At 43.1% G+C, this 17,185-nt stretch overlaps 1 protein-coding gene across 2 annotated transcripts; it reads left to right on the forward strand.

Annotated features, from left to right (window-relative positions):
* The first annotated feature begins 2,187 nt into the window (after positions 1–2,187).
* LOC136579171 (regucalcin-like) lies at positions 2,188–16,739 on the forward strand. 2 transcript variants are annotated; one of them, XM_066579528.1, is made up of 7 exons: positions 2,188–2,321; positions 2,431–2,597; positions 3,460–3,642; positions 5,161–5,376; positions 7,484–7,615; positions 12,433–12,584; positions 16,539–16,739. In XM_066579528.1, exons 2-7 carry the CDS (start codon positions 2,435–2,437, stop codon positions 16,587–16,589), a joined length of 897 nt encoding a protein of 298 aa, XP_066435625.1. In that variant the 5' UTR covers positions 2,188–2,321; positions 2,431–2,434; the 3' UTR covers positions 16,590–16,739. The 2 variants fall into 2 exon arrangements, with proteins under 2 accessions (XP_066435625.1, XP_066435634.1); XM_066579537.1 differs by having other exon boundaries at positions 2,211–2,367.
* Positions 16,740–17,185: the final 446 nt, after the last annotated feature.

Here is a 17,185-nt window from a genome sequence, read left to right on the forward strand (position 1 = left end):
TTATTTTGTGGGCCACTGTGGGGTGTCACTATTACGCCGGGGACCGCTGTGGGATGTCACTATTACGCTGGGGCCGCTGTGGGATGTCACTATTATAATGGGGTATGCTGTGGGGTGTCACTATTACACTGGGAGCCGCTGTGGGGTGTCACTATTACACTGGGGTACGCTGTGGGGTGTCGCTATCACTACTGGGGTATGCTGTGGGATGTCGCTATTATGTTGGGGTATGCTGTGGGGTGTCACTATTACACTGGGAGCTACTGTGGGGTGTCACTATTACACTGGGGTACGCTGTGGGATGTCGCTATCACTACTGGAGTATGCTGTGGGATGTCGCTGTCATACTCGGGTACGCTGTGGGATGTCGCTATCACTACTGCGGTACGCTGTGGGATGTCGCTATCATACTAGGGGCCGCTGTGGGATATTGCTGTCATACTAGGGGCCGCTGTGGGATGTCGCTGTCATACTGGGTGCCGCTGTGGGATGTCGCTATCATTCTGGGGGCCGCTGTGGGATGTCGCTGTCATACTGGAGGCCGCTGTGGGATGTCACTGTCATACAGGGGGCCTCTGTGGGATGTCGCTATCATGCTGGGGGCCGCTGTGGGATGTCGCTATCGTACTGGGGGCCGCTGTGGGATGTCTCTATCATACTGGGGTGTGCTGTGGGATGTTGCTATCATACTGGGGTACACTGTGGGATGTCGCTGTCATACTGGGGGCTGCTGTGGGATGTCGCTGTCATACTGGGGGCCGCTGTGGGATGTCGCTGTCATACAGGGGGCCACTGTGGGATGTCGCTATCATACTGGGGGCTGATGTGGGATGTCGCTATCATAATGGGGTACACTGTGGGATGTCACTGTCATACTGGGGTACGCTGTGGGATGTCACTGTCATACTGGGGGCCGCTGTGGGATGTCATTGTCATACTGGGGTACGCTGTGGGATGTTGCTATCATACTGGGGTACGCTGTGGGATGTCGCTGTCATACTGGGGGCCGCTGTGGGAGGTCGCTATCATACTGGGGTGTGCTGTGGGATGTCGCTATAATACTGGGGGCCGCTGTGGGATGTTGCTGTATACTGGGGGCCGCTGTAGGATGTTGCTGTCATACTGGGGGCTGCTGTGGGATGTCGCTGTCATACTGGGGGCCGCTGTGCGATGTCTCTGTCATACTAGGGTCCGCTGTGGGAAGTTGTTGTCATACTGGGGGCCGCTGTGGGACGTCGGTGTCATGCTGGAGGCCGCTGTGGGGGGGGGGGGACACTTAGGCCGCCTGCACACGAGCGGGTCGGATCCGGCAGCGAGAATTCTCGCCACGGGACCCGACCCGAGAGCCTGCAGGGACGAGCGCGTACTCACCCTCGCCTGGCGGCCCCGGCTCTTTCATGTGCCGGCTGCCGCGTAGCCGGCGCATGCACAGACCGGAGCCGGCGGCCGGGTGAGTGCGTGCCCCGCACAAAAATAGGACATGCCGCGGTTTGTTTGCCGTGCGAGATTTCGCGCGGCCAAACCGCGGCCGTCTGCATAGGAGTGCGTATTGTAATGCACTCCTATGCAAACTTTCAGTGGCGGAAATCCCGCGGGAAATACCGCCGCGGGATTTCCGCCCGTGTGCAGGCGGCCTTAAGGCTTGGACCGCTGGGGGGTCACTATTATCGTTGGGGGCCGCTGGGGAGGGATCACTATTACCGCTGGGGTATGTTTACATATGGCAGAAATGGGCAGGGCTGACTCTAAATAGACAGGGTGCAGATTTTGACTGCTTTTTGGATGCGGGAATGCAGCAGAATTTTCGACAGATATTTCCACTGAGAACATTCTTCAGTATTTCCACATCCAAAAAGCAGTCAAAATCTGCACGCTGTCTATTTCGTAGTGGCCCTGTCCTTTTTAGAATGACGAGGGTAAAATCATACGTCGCGATAAGCCATAAATATGTGGGTTTTGGGTTGCAGTTTGGACACTTGGGCTTTAAAACGTTCGCCATCACTGACCTAGAGAAAATACAGTAAATGTTTTGACTTTACAAAATGCACTTATTAAATGAGAACATTATTTTCCCCACATTTAGTATGTAATACATGTCTGTTTCGGTGAAATGCCCAATTGCTCCAACAGGTGGCCTACTTGGACAGCTGCTGCTTTTGTATGCTGAGCAAACAAATTCTTTGAACTCTCAGCTCGAGCGTTGCAGGAAATGAACTTCTAGAGGGAAACCTCCTACTTGTTGGAAGGATCTCGTTTAATCACAGTTTTAAGTTTTAAAAAAAACATCTTTCTGATTTCTGAGAACCAAAAATCTGGATCCCGTAAGTGGAACAGTTTTGAGACAAGTAAAACCTGCAGAAAAGCCTGGTATGTTTTGTACCTCCTCTAATATAAGTGGTGTATATGTGCTTAATATCTCCATTATTACAGGGCCATGTCTTCCATCAAGATTGAATGTGTTATCACTGAGAGGTACCGCATTGGAGAGTCACCGGTCTGGGATGAGCGGGAAGGCATGTTAGTATATGTTGATATTACAGGACAGAAGGTCTGTCGCTGGAACCCCAACAGTAACAAGATACAGTCTGTATCTCTAGGTAAATTTCACACTTTTTTTTTACCCAAAAAGTTTTATCTAGCAGTTCCTTGAACCTCTACATATGTGTATTATTATTAATAAATAGATGCTATGTTATATCATTCATTCCATTCCAACTGAAGGTTCGGCCAGACTCTTGAGGGCAAGAAAAATCGCACGAGTTCTGTGCGTTCGCGCAGTGCACAGAACATATGCAACATATTAACCCATTGTTTACAATGGATTAATTTACACAGACGTTTTTCCTCTCAGTGATGATATGATACAGAAAAGCTGATGCATATTCCATTTTTGGGCTATTCCAGTCTGAGAATCGCCTATTATTCTGTTTACCAGAAGTCAAAAATCACATTACACTGGCATGTACATGCAATTTTGAATCCAAGTGCGATGCAGTTTTACATTTTTTCCTATTGAAACATGCGATTTTCAAGCATGTGAAAATCACATGTTCAGTGAAGCAATGCGTTTTCTCACAAATGACATCACACTCACAGTGGAAAAAAAAATCACATTTCTGTACAAGCACCATATAAGCAGAGTTTTTCTCACTGATATCACGCTTGCCTGTGTAAGTACAGCCTAAAAAAGGGATCTACTGTATACAGATAAGATTCCTTTTAACTTGGTTGATTTACTTTTCCTCATTGTTATATGCCATATTGGAGTTGATTCCAGAATGGTCATACAGAGATCTACGCATGTATACTGGTTGTTTATCAAGAAGTTACATTTTTCTTAGCTTCCTTTAGGTTAAATTGGATGGAATTCTAATTTTCAACAAATAGAAGAAGTTGAATAAAAGTAATTTTACAAAGATTCTTTCATGAACATCTCAACTTCTTTTGCCTCCACTGTAGAAGAACCAGTCGGCTCTGTTGCCCTTCGGAAGTCTGGTAGCTATGCAGTTGCCGCAGGCACTACATTTGCAGCCCTAAATTGGGAAGACAAGTCAGTAACCCCCCTTGCTCGGGTTGATGAAGATAAGCCCAATAATCGTTTTAATGATGGAAAAGTGGATCCAGCGGGGAGATTCTGTGCAGGTGTGGTGGAATTTAATTACCAATACCAGCTTAAGACAAGCTTAAAAAACAGCAAAAAATATCCGCTGTGCATTTGCCGTAAAATTCTACCCCACAATCAGTAATAAAAGTAGCATTTTTTAGTGTGGATTTAGCCGCAGGTTTCACTTGTTACATTGAAATGAATGAAATCCGCACTGAACTTTCCACAACAAATACAGCATGCTCTGAATTTGAAAATCCGCAACCTGACTTACCTGCAGCGGCCTTTTCCACTGTTAGTGATTGGTGTTTGTTAAAACCCCATTCAGTAATATTGCACTGTATTTAGTTGTGGTGTTTTGTGGGTGGTGTTTTCTTTAATTCACACAACTTTTTACGTGGTTTTTTTTTTCTATAGAGAAACTCATGCAAAAACATCAGAAAACACATCAAACCTACAGCCTGCGGGATGTCACTGACGTAAAAAAAAACTACATATGAAAAAATATTAACGGCTTGTAGTGCATTTCATATTTCACTACTGACTTACAGCTGGCATCTAGCTGCAACGTATTTTGGTTTAAGGAAAAAACATTGTGCGTGAAACCACCCTGAAAGGGTTGTCTCACTACGACAACTCCTCAACAAGAGAATAAAAATTTCACCCGATGATCAGCTGATTGGCATGAGTTCTAAAAGCCAGGTATTGCCAATCAGTTAATATTAGCGGGGAAAAATGCAGCCATGATGAGTGTGTAATCAGGTAATACGTGGACTGGCCAACTTCTCCTAAATGGGAGCTGCTCTTACTTAGCGGCTCTGGTCTCTATGGCCTAATTCACATGGGTGATATCATTCACAGTTCTGTCTGACTTTGGAACAGAGTAAACTTGGACAGAACTTGGACCCATTCAAGCTATTCAGAAGAGCATTCTATCACACGGACCACCTCTAGTGTAACTTGCACATGGCTGTCTAAATACAGCCTTATGTCGGGCTCACACAACTGTATCTTGCAGTGTACAAGCTGCGAGAGGTACGTGTGCACCACACATTCAGTGCGCGATGACATTGCATACTGGCAACGTGCTGCTCATTGCCACTTACTATCTTGGCACGTATGCGCATGTAATACGTACCAAGATAGAAGATGCTGCGATTTTTGTTGCATCTGTATTTCACGCAAGTTGTGTGAGTGGCAACATTGCTGCCTATGGGAGAATGGTACAGCGTATTCCGCACACAAAACACATGCACAGAATATGCTATATGTCACAATCCTGTGAGTGCGGCCTAATGGAGAGAGGTTCATGGTTGTCATTGTAATGTTTCGATATCTCATTGAATCTACTGTTTATTAAATCAAATGCATAGAACAGGTCATGTTATAAACAATTGTGTAGTTATTAATTACAATTAAGTAAATGTAATTTATGAAAACTAGTGTAAATAAAAAAGACTACCATTTCCTTTACCAACCATCTTTTTTTTCCTCCGTTTTTTTCTCTATGTGACCCAAAACATTCGAGAAAGTTAACTTAACAAGTCTTCTTGCAGGTACCATGGCCCAGGAGTTTCGTCCACCAGCTGTGGGGAGGAACCAGGGTTCATTATTCACTTTGTACGAAGACCACTCTGTGGTGAAGCATTTTGACATGGTGGATGTCTCGAATGGCTTAGACTGGTCTTTGGATCACAAAACCATGTACTACATTGACAGCCTCACGTTTAGAGTTGATGCATTGGATTATGATGTGAAAACAGGAAAAACATGTAAGTAAGTAGTATTTTTAGATTATAGTATATACATAGCATTGTATGAGTTCATATTGTTTTTGTAAATCTGTGGAAATACAAAGACATGGATTCCATGTAATTTTGTCAAGAAAACAAGCTAGTATAACTCTGAATGTGAATACTAATGGTAGCTGGTATAATGTCGCTGTAGTACCACCTATTGGAGGGTACAATAGCTTCCCTATGTCAATGTTCAGCTTTCTAACGGGCTTTGCTACATGACCTTGGTTATTTTACATGGGCAGCTATTCAGTCCATGCCAATGAGCGCTGACCAACAATTAGTATGCCAGTCAGTGCTCGTTCCACTTGTGTACACAGGGAAATTATCTGCAGCATGAGGACAAATTGTTGTGTTTGTCCCCGTACCATTATCACTGGCCAGCTGCATATCTCCTTATTTAGACAGGATAAGATAGGAAGTCAATATATATATATATATATATATATATATGCAATGGATAAGTATTTGCTGATATGTCAGCTGATCATTGGGCTGTATAAAAGGGCCGACGACCATCCAGGCAAGTGTTCTTGCTTGATAATCAGGCTCTATAAGGATATAGGCCAAACTAGATTATTCTCCCCAAAAAATTCCTTCTAAGAAAGTGGTTTTGGGGGGTTCTTTTTCCTCATCACTGCAGAGCAGAGTTTTGGTTTGCTGGCTGAGAAGCCTTTGATGTGGGTTTGGAGGGGTATTGATTTTCCTTTGTTACTTTTCAATATGTAGCATTACAAAGACATTATACAATCTCCCTTTTGCATACTTTATTTCCCAGGGGAGCATTGCATGGCCTATAAGTCTCCTTATGTCAGCTGCAGAGAAATAGTAGCCCACCAGATCTTAATGGGAAGTTATGGATAAATACAAAATATATTTTTTGTAAAATAAGACATGCCATACTAAAATGTAGTGGTCTTTCACTTTAGGTTGCTTCTATATGGGTGCGATATTGCGTTTTGTGTGTGATATCTATGCCTTTTCTCTTGGCGATAACGCAGTTTTGTGTGATTACAAAGTCACACGACTTTATAGCAGCACGTGCAAGGATTTTCGGAGCGGGGGCTTGAAATATAAGTCCTACCCTGAAAATAAGCCCTAGCTGCATAAAAAATAAAAAAAAAAAAAAGAATACATCACCTCTCCGGCGCTGTCCTCTCCCCTGAAGCTCCCTGGCAGTTGCTTGAAGTTCTCCTGCAGCCTTTCCTGGTCTGGACTTTGAAAATCCCCGCCTCCAGGAATGGCTGTGATTGGTTCCCCAAGCGCTGGCTCTGATTGGCTGATCTGCGCACTCGGGCACCAATCAGAAGCAGATCTTCCTTGAGCCGAGGATTTTCAAAGCCTCGACCAGTAAACTGTGCAGGAGAACTTCAAGCAACTGCCGGGGAGCTTCAGGGAAAACGCGAGTGGAGATGACGGCTTCGGAGAGGTGATGTATTCCTTTTTTTCTTTATGCAGTTAGGGCTCATTTTACGGCTTTTACAGTAGGATTTCCTATTGTAAAAGTTGCATGGCATGACAACTGTGTTTTCATGCGATACAATGCAACACATAGAAAGGTTCCATAGGGAAACATGGGCTACCGAAAAATAAATAAAAATCGCAAATCGCGGCTGTATAGAGCATGCCACGATTTTTTAGTCTTGCAATGTCGCAGGCTACAAAACATTGCTCATGTGGAAGAACCCATAGGAAGGCATGGGCTCTACATACATGCGATTTGTAGCACTGTCAAAATTGCCCACATGGAAGTCGCCTTAAAATAACTCTTTACAGCAAACTTTTAATCCATTGGGATTAACCAACTATACAGTTTTTAATACAGATGATTTTGCATAGACTGACAGCAAGCATTATGAAAAGTAGGTCAAGTCATGGTCAGCTGACTAGGAGACGCCAGATCTCTACAGAACGAGATCCACAGTTGCTGTCGATCAGAGAGACTGATTATTTTCTCTCTTGAATAGTGAATAAGATTAACAAGAATATTATAATTTTGATCAAGATAAAACTTACAATTATGTATTTCTATGCAGGGCTAGAGCTAGCTAGTGAAAATTACAATAACTGCTTCTCTCCGCAGCCAACCGCCGTCACGTGTACAAGTTACAGGAGGATGAAGGGGTTCCTGATGGCATGTGCATAGATGCAGAGGGGAAACTTTGGGTTGCTTGCTATAATGGAGGACGGGTGATCCGTATTGATCCGCAGGCTGGTAGGATGCTTAAAAAGTTCTTTGTTTTAGGTTTTTTTGAATATTTTTATTGCATGATTTACTATACATGTATGTAGTATACTAATAAGAGCCACAGGAAACAAAGTTGACATCTAATCTGTAGAATAATTTACAGTAAGGCCGCCTGCAGACGGGCGTGTCGGATCCGGCGGCGAGGATTCTCACCGCGGGACCCGACCCGAGCGCCTGCAGGGACCAGCGCGTACTCGCCCGTGGCTCCGGCTGTTTGATGTGCCGGCTTGCGCATGCGCAGACCGGAGCCGATGGCGGGTGAGTGACAGAACATGCTGCGCGAGATTTCGCGCGGCCAAACCACGGCTGTCTGCATAAGATTGCGTTTGTTAACACAATCCTATGCAGGCTTCCAGCAGCGGAAATCCCGCGAGAAATCCCGCTGCGGAATTTCCGCTCGTGTGCAGGCGCCCTAAGGAAGAAAAATCTCCTTCTGCGCTCGTGTTGTAGTCCTTTAGAATGGTTAACGGGAAGTAGTTTTCATGGAACACAATGCTAGGTTCCAACTGTTCATTTATTTAATAAAATTCAATGTTACAACAAGTAAGGTACAATAAAGTGCAACGCGTTTCGGTGTCTAACTGATGCTCTTATCAAGCATAACTAAGTAGTCAAATAGTGCATTTATATAAGAAACATACCTCATGTGGATTTGTAAGGCCGGTGGCCGTTATCTGTAGCATAGACGCGCTCCAGGGATGAGCGTGCATGCGCCCCCCGAACCTGGCAAACACAAGATCAAACGAGCGTGCATTGATGACGTCAGAACAATGCCGGCAAACGTCTGGTGCCAGGGAAACTGCCAGATCCATATGAAGTATGTTTCTTATATAAATGTATTATTTGACTCTTTGATAAGGGCATCAGTTAAAGGCCGAAACGCGTTGCGCTTTATTGTACCTTACTTGTTACTTGTTGTAACACTGGATTTTTTAAAATAAATGATCAGTTGGAACATAGCATTGTATTCCATGAAAACTACTTCCCGTTAACCATTCTAAAGGACCACAACACAAGCGCAGAAGGAGATTTTTCTTCCATTACTTTAGTTTATTTCCCCTATTTGGTGAGTCCAATATGGGGTACCTCTGCCTGCTGCTCGCCTCGCCATGAGGATAGTTGGAGGACCTACAAGACACTACTGTTGAGCCTGCCAGGATCTCTGGTGCAAGCAGGTACCTACCTTTGGGGGGGTCCCGCTCAGCACCAGGTGAGTTCACCCTAATTCATCATTTAGGTTCATATATCTAGGCGCTGACCTTTATACTCATATTACAATAAGGAGTGTTATGTATGTTAAGTATGTGCCGATATCCAAACACTGATTTAGAGATGATATCCTCCCTGTCAATGAAAACATCACTGGGGAGCGGGAAAGGGGAATGCCCGCAGTCGAATGGCTCAGTCTCAGGATGACTATAATGGAGTCCATTCGGTTTGCGCTGAGGTGTTTAGCTTTTGGATGGAAGAAAAAGTTTGCTGCATGCATTGTGAGCTGGATCTGCGACTGAACCTCTAATGCAAATGTAAAACCAGTCTTATATAACTGAAATTTGCCAAATTTTGCTCTCTATTTTACATGATTTCCTTTAATTTCTGGAGGACAAAATAGTGTAGTAAATCGATTGGTAAATCTGCTTTTTTGTAAGAGGAGAGAGGAATCATGGGAATTGTAGTTTTTTGCATGGTAATTGCACCCACAGCAAGCCTTGATATCGGCAACAAAAGGTGCAGCACAGAACTAGAGAAGATTTTTAAAAAAAATGAAAACTACTATTGGTCTATAAATATCAAAATTTGTATGTTCCGCTCACTGCCCCTCTACACGTGTCAATCCCATGTACAAGGACTAGTCTGGAAGTTCAGATCCGCATCAAATGGGCAAAACAAGACGTACAGCAACAAAGTGGAATAACCTGTAGACATGTGTGTGTATATATATGTATGTGTATGTGTATGTATATCAGATTTTATTTGATTTGAAACATAAAAACAATTCAAACGGAGAACCCTGATGCCTGTAACTGTTACCATGTGACGGTTGATGGTCCTCCCGGGGCGGCGGTGAGCGGGGTCCTGCAGTCGGAGCGCGTCCCCCCGCCTTGTTGTCCGGCTGCCGGGGGCGCAAGTGCCTGGGCGGAGTGGTGCTGGACTTTGTAATACCCCGCTGTGTTCCAGGGATTTATGAATGTGGTCTTCCACGACTTCCTGGGGGTATTTTTGGTCATATATCTCGATGACATTCTGGTGTACTCCCCAGACTGAGATTCACATGTGCGGCTCCTGAGGCTTGTTCTGACCCGTTCGCGTGACTACCAACTTTTTGTCAAGTTGGCGAAATACATTTTTGGTTCTAAACAAGTGTCTTTCCTTGGTTATGTGATTTCACCCACGGAGATTCAAATGGAGTCTGATAAAGTGGCAGCAATCTCCCAATGGGTCAGACCAGATAACCTGAAAGCTCTCCAGCGGTTTTTAGGTTTCGCAAATTTTTACTGTAAATTCATTAAGAATTATTCTGTTATTGCTCAACCCCTGACTGATCTTACCAAGAAGGGTGCCGACTTGGTAAGATGGTCACCAGAGGCCCTAGAGGCTTTTAGTTGTCTCAAAAGGGCGTTTACTGCTGCCCCAGTGCTAGTACAGCCTGATGCGCGGCGACCGTTCTTCATTGAGGTTGATGCGTCTGAGGTGGGGGTGGGGGCTGTATTGTCTCAGGAAGTCAGCGGGAGGCCTGGGTATAGTCCATATGCGTTCTTCTCGCGGAAATTCAGTCCGCGGAACGTAACTACTACGTAGGTAATCGTGAGTTATTGGCGATTAAGTTGTCTCTAGAAGAGTGGTGTCACCATCTTGAGGGAGCAAGGCATCCCATTACTGTGTATACTGTTCATAAAAACTTGGTATATTTCGCCAATGATAAGAGAATCACAGCTCGTCAGGCCAGGTGGGCATTATTTTTCACCAAGTTTAACCTCGTCGTTACATATATTTCAGGGGAGAAGAACGTGAAGGCAGACACCCTCTCACAGAGTTTCGGTTCGCCAGAAGGTTGATGCAGTGGTTCCCGAGAATATCTTGGCACTTGGGGTGGTGGTGGCAGCTGTAGAATCTGATCTTGTTCCTCATCTACAAAATTGTCAGCAGGACACTCCCTCGGGGGTGCCGGAGGGCAAATGGTTTATGCCAGACACCTTGCGTCTCAGAGTCATTGAAGAGTCTCACGCATTTGTTTTCGCAGGTCATCCGGGGGTTCAGGAGACTCTGGATCTTTGTACTAGACACTACTGGTGGCCAGGCATGTCTTGGGAGATCCGCGACTTTGTTAAGGGATACTCTGTCTGTGCACACAGAAAGTCGGCGGCGGCCGGAGGGGCCTCTGAGACCGTTACCAGTGCCTTCTCGTCCGTGGTCGCATTTATCGGTAGATTTTATCACCGATCTACTTGAGTCTCAGAATTTCACCACTATCCTAGATGTTGTAGACCATTTCTCAAAGATCAAAAACAATCACAGAAAACGGCCGTTACTTACTGATTGAGGAGTGCATATAGATGCATCCTCCTCTCACCATGCACGTAGCTGACTACCAAATGGAGGAGCAAACAACACCTGTGCAGGACACCGATAAAACAACCACTCACACTGCCTCTTGATAATGAGGGGGGTGGATGCTTGGTGTGCACTCCCACACATAGTGGATACAGGGTGCCAGACCATTCTGATATATGTAGTTCACCATGCAGACCAGCAACCTATTAATGACGCCATGATAATTTGGCGGGTTGCCCTGCATATCCATCAGTGAACCACATTGGTACTGCCACTCTCAAAGATGGCACATTTCGTGGCGTTAAAGAAGCTACCTCCTGTGATAGAATTTTCCAAGATTTTTGTAAAAGAAGTCATTCATTTACATGGGGTTCCCGAGAACATTGTATCTGATCGTAGTTTTCAGTTTGTGGCGCAATTTTGACGAGTCTTCTGTAGAAACCCGGGAATGTCGCTTTACTTCTCGTCAGCATTCCACCTGCAAACTAGTGGTCAGACTGAGCGGAAGAACCAGGATTTAGTGCAATATTTACGGTTATTTGCTAGGGAAAAGGCTCATCAGTGGGCAGAATTCCTGCTATTGGCAGAGTGTGCACTAAACAACCGTACTTGTTCTTCCACTGGGGTATCTCCATTCCTTTGCGTATATGATCAGCATCCTCGCTTCCTTACAGCTATTTCTACTTCGTCTGCCTGTCCTGCAGCTGATGTCGCCACAGATACGCTGCAGGGGGTATGGAAAGAAGTACAGAAGAACCTGGAAGCAACGGGGGCTTGTATGCAGTTGCGTAGTGGGAGGAGTCTGTCAGTATCTGAACTTTACAGGATGGGACAGAAGGTATATTTGTCTTCTAAAAATCTCAAATTGAAGGTTTCGTCTTTAAAACTGACGCCGCGTTACGTGGGTGCCTTTGTCATCACGCGTGTAGTAAGTCCACTTGCTTATGAACTCGATTTGCCAGCTACATGGAGGGTTCATAGGGCTTTTCATAAGTCATTATTGAAACCTTTCATCCCTTCGGTGAGGGGGTCCCTTGCGGAGTGCTTTAACGTGCTACATATACCTCATGCATACACAGTATATCACATTGACTATGTTCCTAAAAGAAATTACTCGTACAACTGGTGCTGAAACTCTGCCTCCTTCAGTACAATTTGTATTCTTGGGTACAATGAACTTGTAAGACCATTTGATAGTATAATGGATATAAAACTACTTATATGTTTTGTAGGGACGGTGATCCAGACTGTGAAGCTACCAGTGGATAAGACAACTTCATGTGGCTTTGGAGGAAAGGATTATTCAGAACTGTATGTCACGACAGCCTGTGATGGTATGGATGAAGCCTGGAGTGCAGGGCCCCAGTCTGGGGGAATCTACAAGGTAATTTATTGCCTTTCCATACTTGGATCAGTTCAGTCTCGATACACATTGGGTCTCATGTATGCAAACTGCCTCATTGCAGAAGAGCCCTTATGGCCATTGGAAGCAGTCAGTTCAGCTAGGATTTTCAAAACTGTACTAGATAAAATATTGCTTTCAGTAAGAGAAAACATAGTCTTGTTGATTTGATACCTTTTAATAGCTAAACAAAATACATGATGTTACTAACACAAGCTTTTGAGACTACTTGGGTTTTCTCATTAGGCATGTTATAACTAAATATCTGAAAAAACAGCTAATGATTAAAAGTATCACATCCACAGGATTATTAGAGCCATAAGAGTTTGCTCTACTGGCTACTATGGTACCAAATAGTTTTCTTGTTTCAGAAAAAATATGCTTACTATGAGCAACTGGGAGACTTTTTCACTGAGCCAATCTGATATGTAATTCTTGTGTTTCCTTTCCGAACCAAGACGAGAAACATTTTTTGTGTCTTTTCTTACTTTGGTTTTAAAAGAATCCTTAGCAAAGAAATGGTTACTGTAAAATGGTAAAACAGATCTCAGGCAATAAGAAAATAATAAGAATAAGGGGGCTGCCTCTGTCACCCCATCACTCTTCCCATGATACTTTCATTAGATCGTGATAGGTTGCTAAGGAAGCTTGGGGGCCTAACAATGGCCCTTATTTTCCAACTTCTGTACCCCTGTTAGACCCTGCCTAATAAGATGCCTATCAGCATAATTCTGACAAGCAATACTTAATACACTGTAATACTGGAGTATTATATAATTTAAAAAACAAACTTTCCCATTTTTAGCATAGAGAGAGCTAAAAGAAAAAAAGGCCATTTATCCTATACAGTGAGCACAAACATAAAAATACACAATGACAGAATTGTACCCTACCATTCTATGTTTCTATGGGGCCTGACAAGTGCCTTATATAGTGGAAGAATAATGTTCTCGACCCTGTACCTCTTTTAATGCACCCCAAGACTTTATTAGCTTTTGCAGCAGCTGACTGGCATTGATTGCTCCAGTTAAGTCTACAGTCCACAAGTACCCCTAGGTCTTTTTCCATCTCACTTTTCCCTAGCAGTACCCCATTTAGTGTGTATTGGTGACATCCGTTTCTCCTGCCCATGTGCATAACCTTACATTTATCAATAGTGCACTTCATTTGCTATTTTTCTTACCAATGCACCTAGTTTATCCAGGTCCGTTTGTAGCCGTACATTGTCCTCCGTTGTATTAATTATCTTGTATAATTTTGTATCATCTGCAAATATTGATATTTTACTGTGTAGTCCTTCTATCAGGTTATTGATAAATGTATTGAACAGAATGGAGCCTAATACTGAACCCTGTGGCACCCCACTAACAACGGTGTCACAATCAGAGTATGAACCATTTATTACTACTCTGTGATTTCTATCTCTGAGCCTGTTCTTTACCCAGATACACATGTTTTCGCCCAGTCCAAGTTTTTTTTCATTTTTACATCAACCTATTAAGCGGCACACTGTCAAATGCTTTAGAGAAATCCAGGTATATCAATAGATACTCCCAGGAAGCTGATTGAATTGGTCTGACATGATCAACCCCTCATGAACCCATGCTGATGAGGAGTTGAGCCATTGTTTTCCATGAGGTATTTAAGGATGGCGTGTCTCATAAACCCCTCAAATATTTCTCCAATTATTGAAGTGAGACTTACTGGCCTGTAGTTACCAGGTTCTCTTTTAGACCCATTTTTGTATATTGGAACCACATTGGCAATGCACAAATCCAGTGGAACAACCCCGGTCTCAATAGTGTGCATAAATATAAAAAATAGCGGTCTAGCTATCATGTCACTTAGTTACCCTAGAACCCTTGTGTGTATTCCACCACCGCCATGTGTTAGCCATGTAGTATTTAGCGTGGAGTTTGCTTTTTTTCACTTGCATCTCATGTGACATTTCTTTTTCATTTGTGAATACACTTGAAAAAAACTATTTAATAGATTTGCCTTCCCCCCCATCGTCTTTTATGATTTCTCCTGCATTATTTGTTAATGGGCCAGTGCTTTCAGTGCAAATCCTTTTACTGTTTTTATAATTGAAGAATAGTTTAGGGTTATCTTTGCTCTCTTTGGCAATCAGTCTTTGTGCCTCCTCCTTAGCAATTTTGATCTTTTCGTTACATGATTTGTTTTTTTCCCTGCATGATTTTTTGATGTTGCCTTCTTGTTTTAGTAGTTTAAACTCTTTCTTATTTTCGTTTATTGCCCCTTACAGTCTTGTCCAACCACATTGGTTTCCTTCTACTTGTAGTTCTTTTATTTTAAAAGGATATGAACTGCTCACATTAGGTAGTTTGGATGTTTTTAAACTTCTCCGTCTGTACTGTTATTTATGAGGATGTCCATGTTTGATCAGTTCTGAGCTGATCAAATTTTTCTTTACTAAAGTTTAGTTTTTTGGTCGAACCCTGATAAGTAGAGATGAGCAAGCATACTCGATAAGGCAAACTACTCCAGCAAGTAGTGCCTTATTCAAGTACCTGCCCGCTCGTCTCTAAAGATTCGGGTGGCGGCGCGGGTGAGAGGTGAGTTGCGGCGGTGAGCAGGGGGGAGCGGGGGGGGGGAGAGAGGGAGAGACAGATCTCCCCTCCGTTCTGCCCGGCTCTTCCCGCCGCTCCCCGCCCCCTGACGGCACCCAAATCTTTAGAGATGAGCGGGTAGGTACTCGAATAAGGCACTACTCGCTCGAGTAGTTTGCCTTATCGAGTATGCTCGCTCATCTCTACTGATAAGGGTTCTTATTTAATGACAGCTAGGAAATAGTGACCACAATATAATTAATTTCCAGTGTCCCTGCACCTGCACCTCCAAGAGTCTGTCTGGTTTGTTAGTTAATAAGAAGTCCAGAGTGGCCCCCCCTCTAGTTATCTCCCGCACAAGTTGGATAAGGTAGTTATCTTCATTTGTTCTCAAGAACATATCACCCTTGTGAGATTTGCAGGTTTCGTCTTTTCATATTATATCCGGATAACTAAATTCCAGCATAATAATTACCTAATTGCGGTTTGACACCTCTTCTGTTTGTCTTAATAATACATTTTTAGTTTCTTCTGTTATTTTTGGTGGCTTATAGAAAACCCCTATCAGGATTTTGTTATTTTTTTTCTTCCTGTATTACTACCCGCAGATATTCCACATGTTCATCTCCTGCACCTATATCTTCTTATAGCCTCGGCATTAAGTACCATTTAACACACAGACATACCCCTCCCCCTTTCTGTATTCCACGGTCACTTCTGAAGAGATTATAGCCCTGTAAATTCACAGCCCAATCGCACTTATCATCAAGCCATGTTTCTGTTATTCCAACTATATCGTAACTTTCATCAGACATTCTCGCTTCGATCTCACCCACTCTACCGATAAAAGACTTCTTGCATTCGTTGCCATACAATTTATACAGTTGGTGTTGTTCTTTATATTCATTGTGAAACTAATGGTAGTATTAGCTGTTCTGTCAGTTCTAACCCCACCCCCTACTCGACCTCCATTCCCATTTCTTGGTCCCAGGTTACTATCTAAATGGTCTACCCCACTGTTTCTCTTTTTGCCCTCACCCCCCAGTCCCTGGTCTAGACATGATTCATATAACATGCTCAATGTGCTCTCTTTATATTTGTATTTTTTGGTGAGAGTTTTTTTTTTATTTAGAAAAACACAGAGCCCTGATGGAAACTTGACAAGACCTAATTTTTTTTTCAGTGGTAGCGAACGGTATTCATCAGGATCCAATTGAAGGCATATCCTTCATGCCACTCAGTTGTGTGAACAGACTAATGTACTGATTTTGGGGAAGATGTAGATAAATTCTGATATTTTTTGGACAGGATTTTTCTGTAATGGTGTAGTTGTAATGTAATGAACAACATTTTCATTGTGTTACAGATAACTGGACTTGGTGTGAAAGGAATACCACCAACTGCATTTGCTGGTTAAACAGAGTAACACTTCTACCAACCTTTCTCCAAGAATAATTTTGTGGTTAAACAGCGCAGTGGAAGAAAATCCATGTTTTACAGTTTGCACTTGCAGTGTCACTACATTACTTCCTTAATAAAGCTTTCATAGACCAGGATTAAGAACTAATGTCGTGTGCAGAGTATTTCCTAATGCAGGTGCCAACATTTGAAATCACGTATGCTCTCCAAACGTCCTTTGAAGGTGAAAGATAATTAGCCCATTGTTATTACAGTAACAACTATACAGGTTTTGTACTAGGAAATTCATGAAGGGCATTCTGGATTTAACAATGATATGCTATTAATATTAATACTAAATAGTATCAGTTACATTTTTAGTTTAGAAATGAACGCACAGTTTTTACCTTTTAATTGAGTTCCCGTTTGATATATATTGTGTATATATATTGATATAGTGATTGTTTCTATGTGCACAGATTTCCACCTTTATGAATAGTAAATATGGAAATAAGCCATGTAGTATTAACTTCTTGAAGGTCTTACATTTTTCATGTTTAATTTTTTTCATCTCTGATTTTTAAGATCTATAGCTTTCTTGTTATGTCCGCCAGG

Source organism: Eleutherodactylus coqui, chromosome 1 (genome assembly GCF_035609145.1).
Source record: "Eleutherodactylus coqui strain aEleCoq1 chromosome 1, aEleCoq1.hap1, whole genome shotgun sequence".
Classification (NCBI taxonomy): Eukaryota; Metazoa; Chordata; class Amphibia; order Anura; family Eleutherodactylidae; genus Eleutherodactylus; species Eleutherodactylus coqui.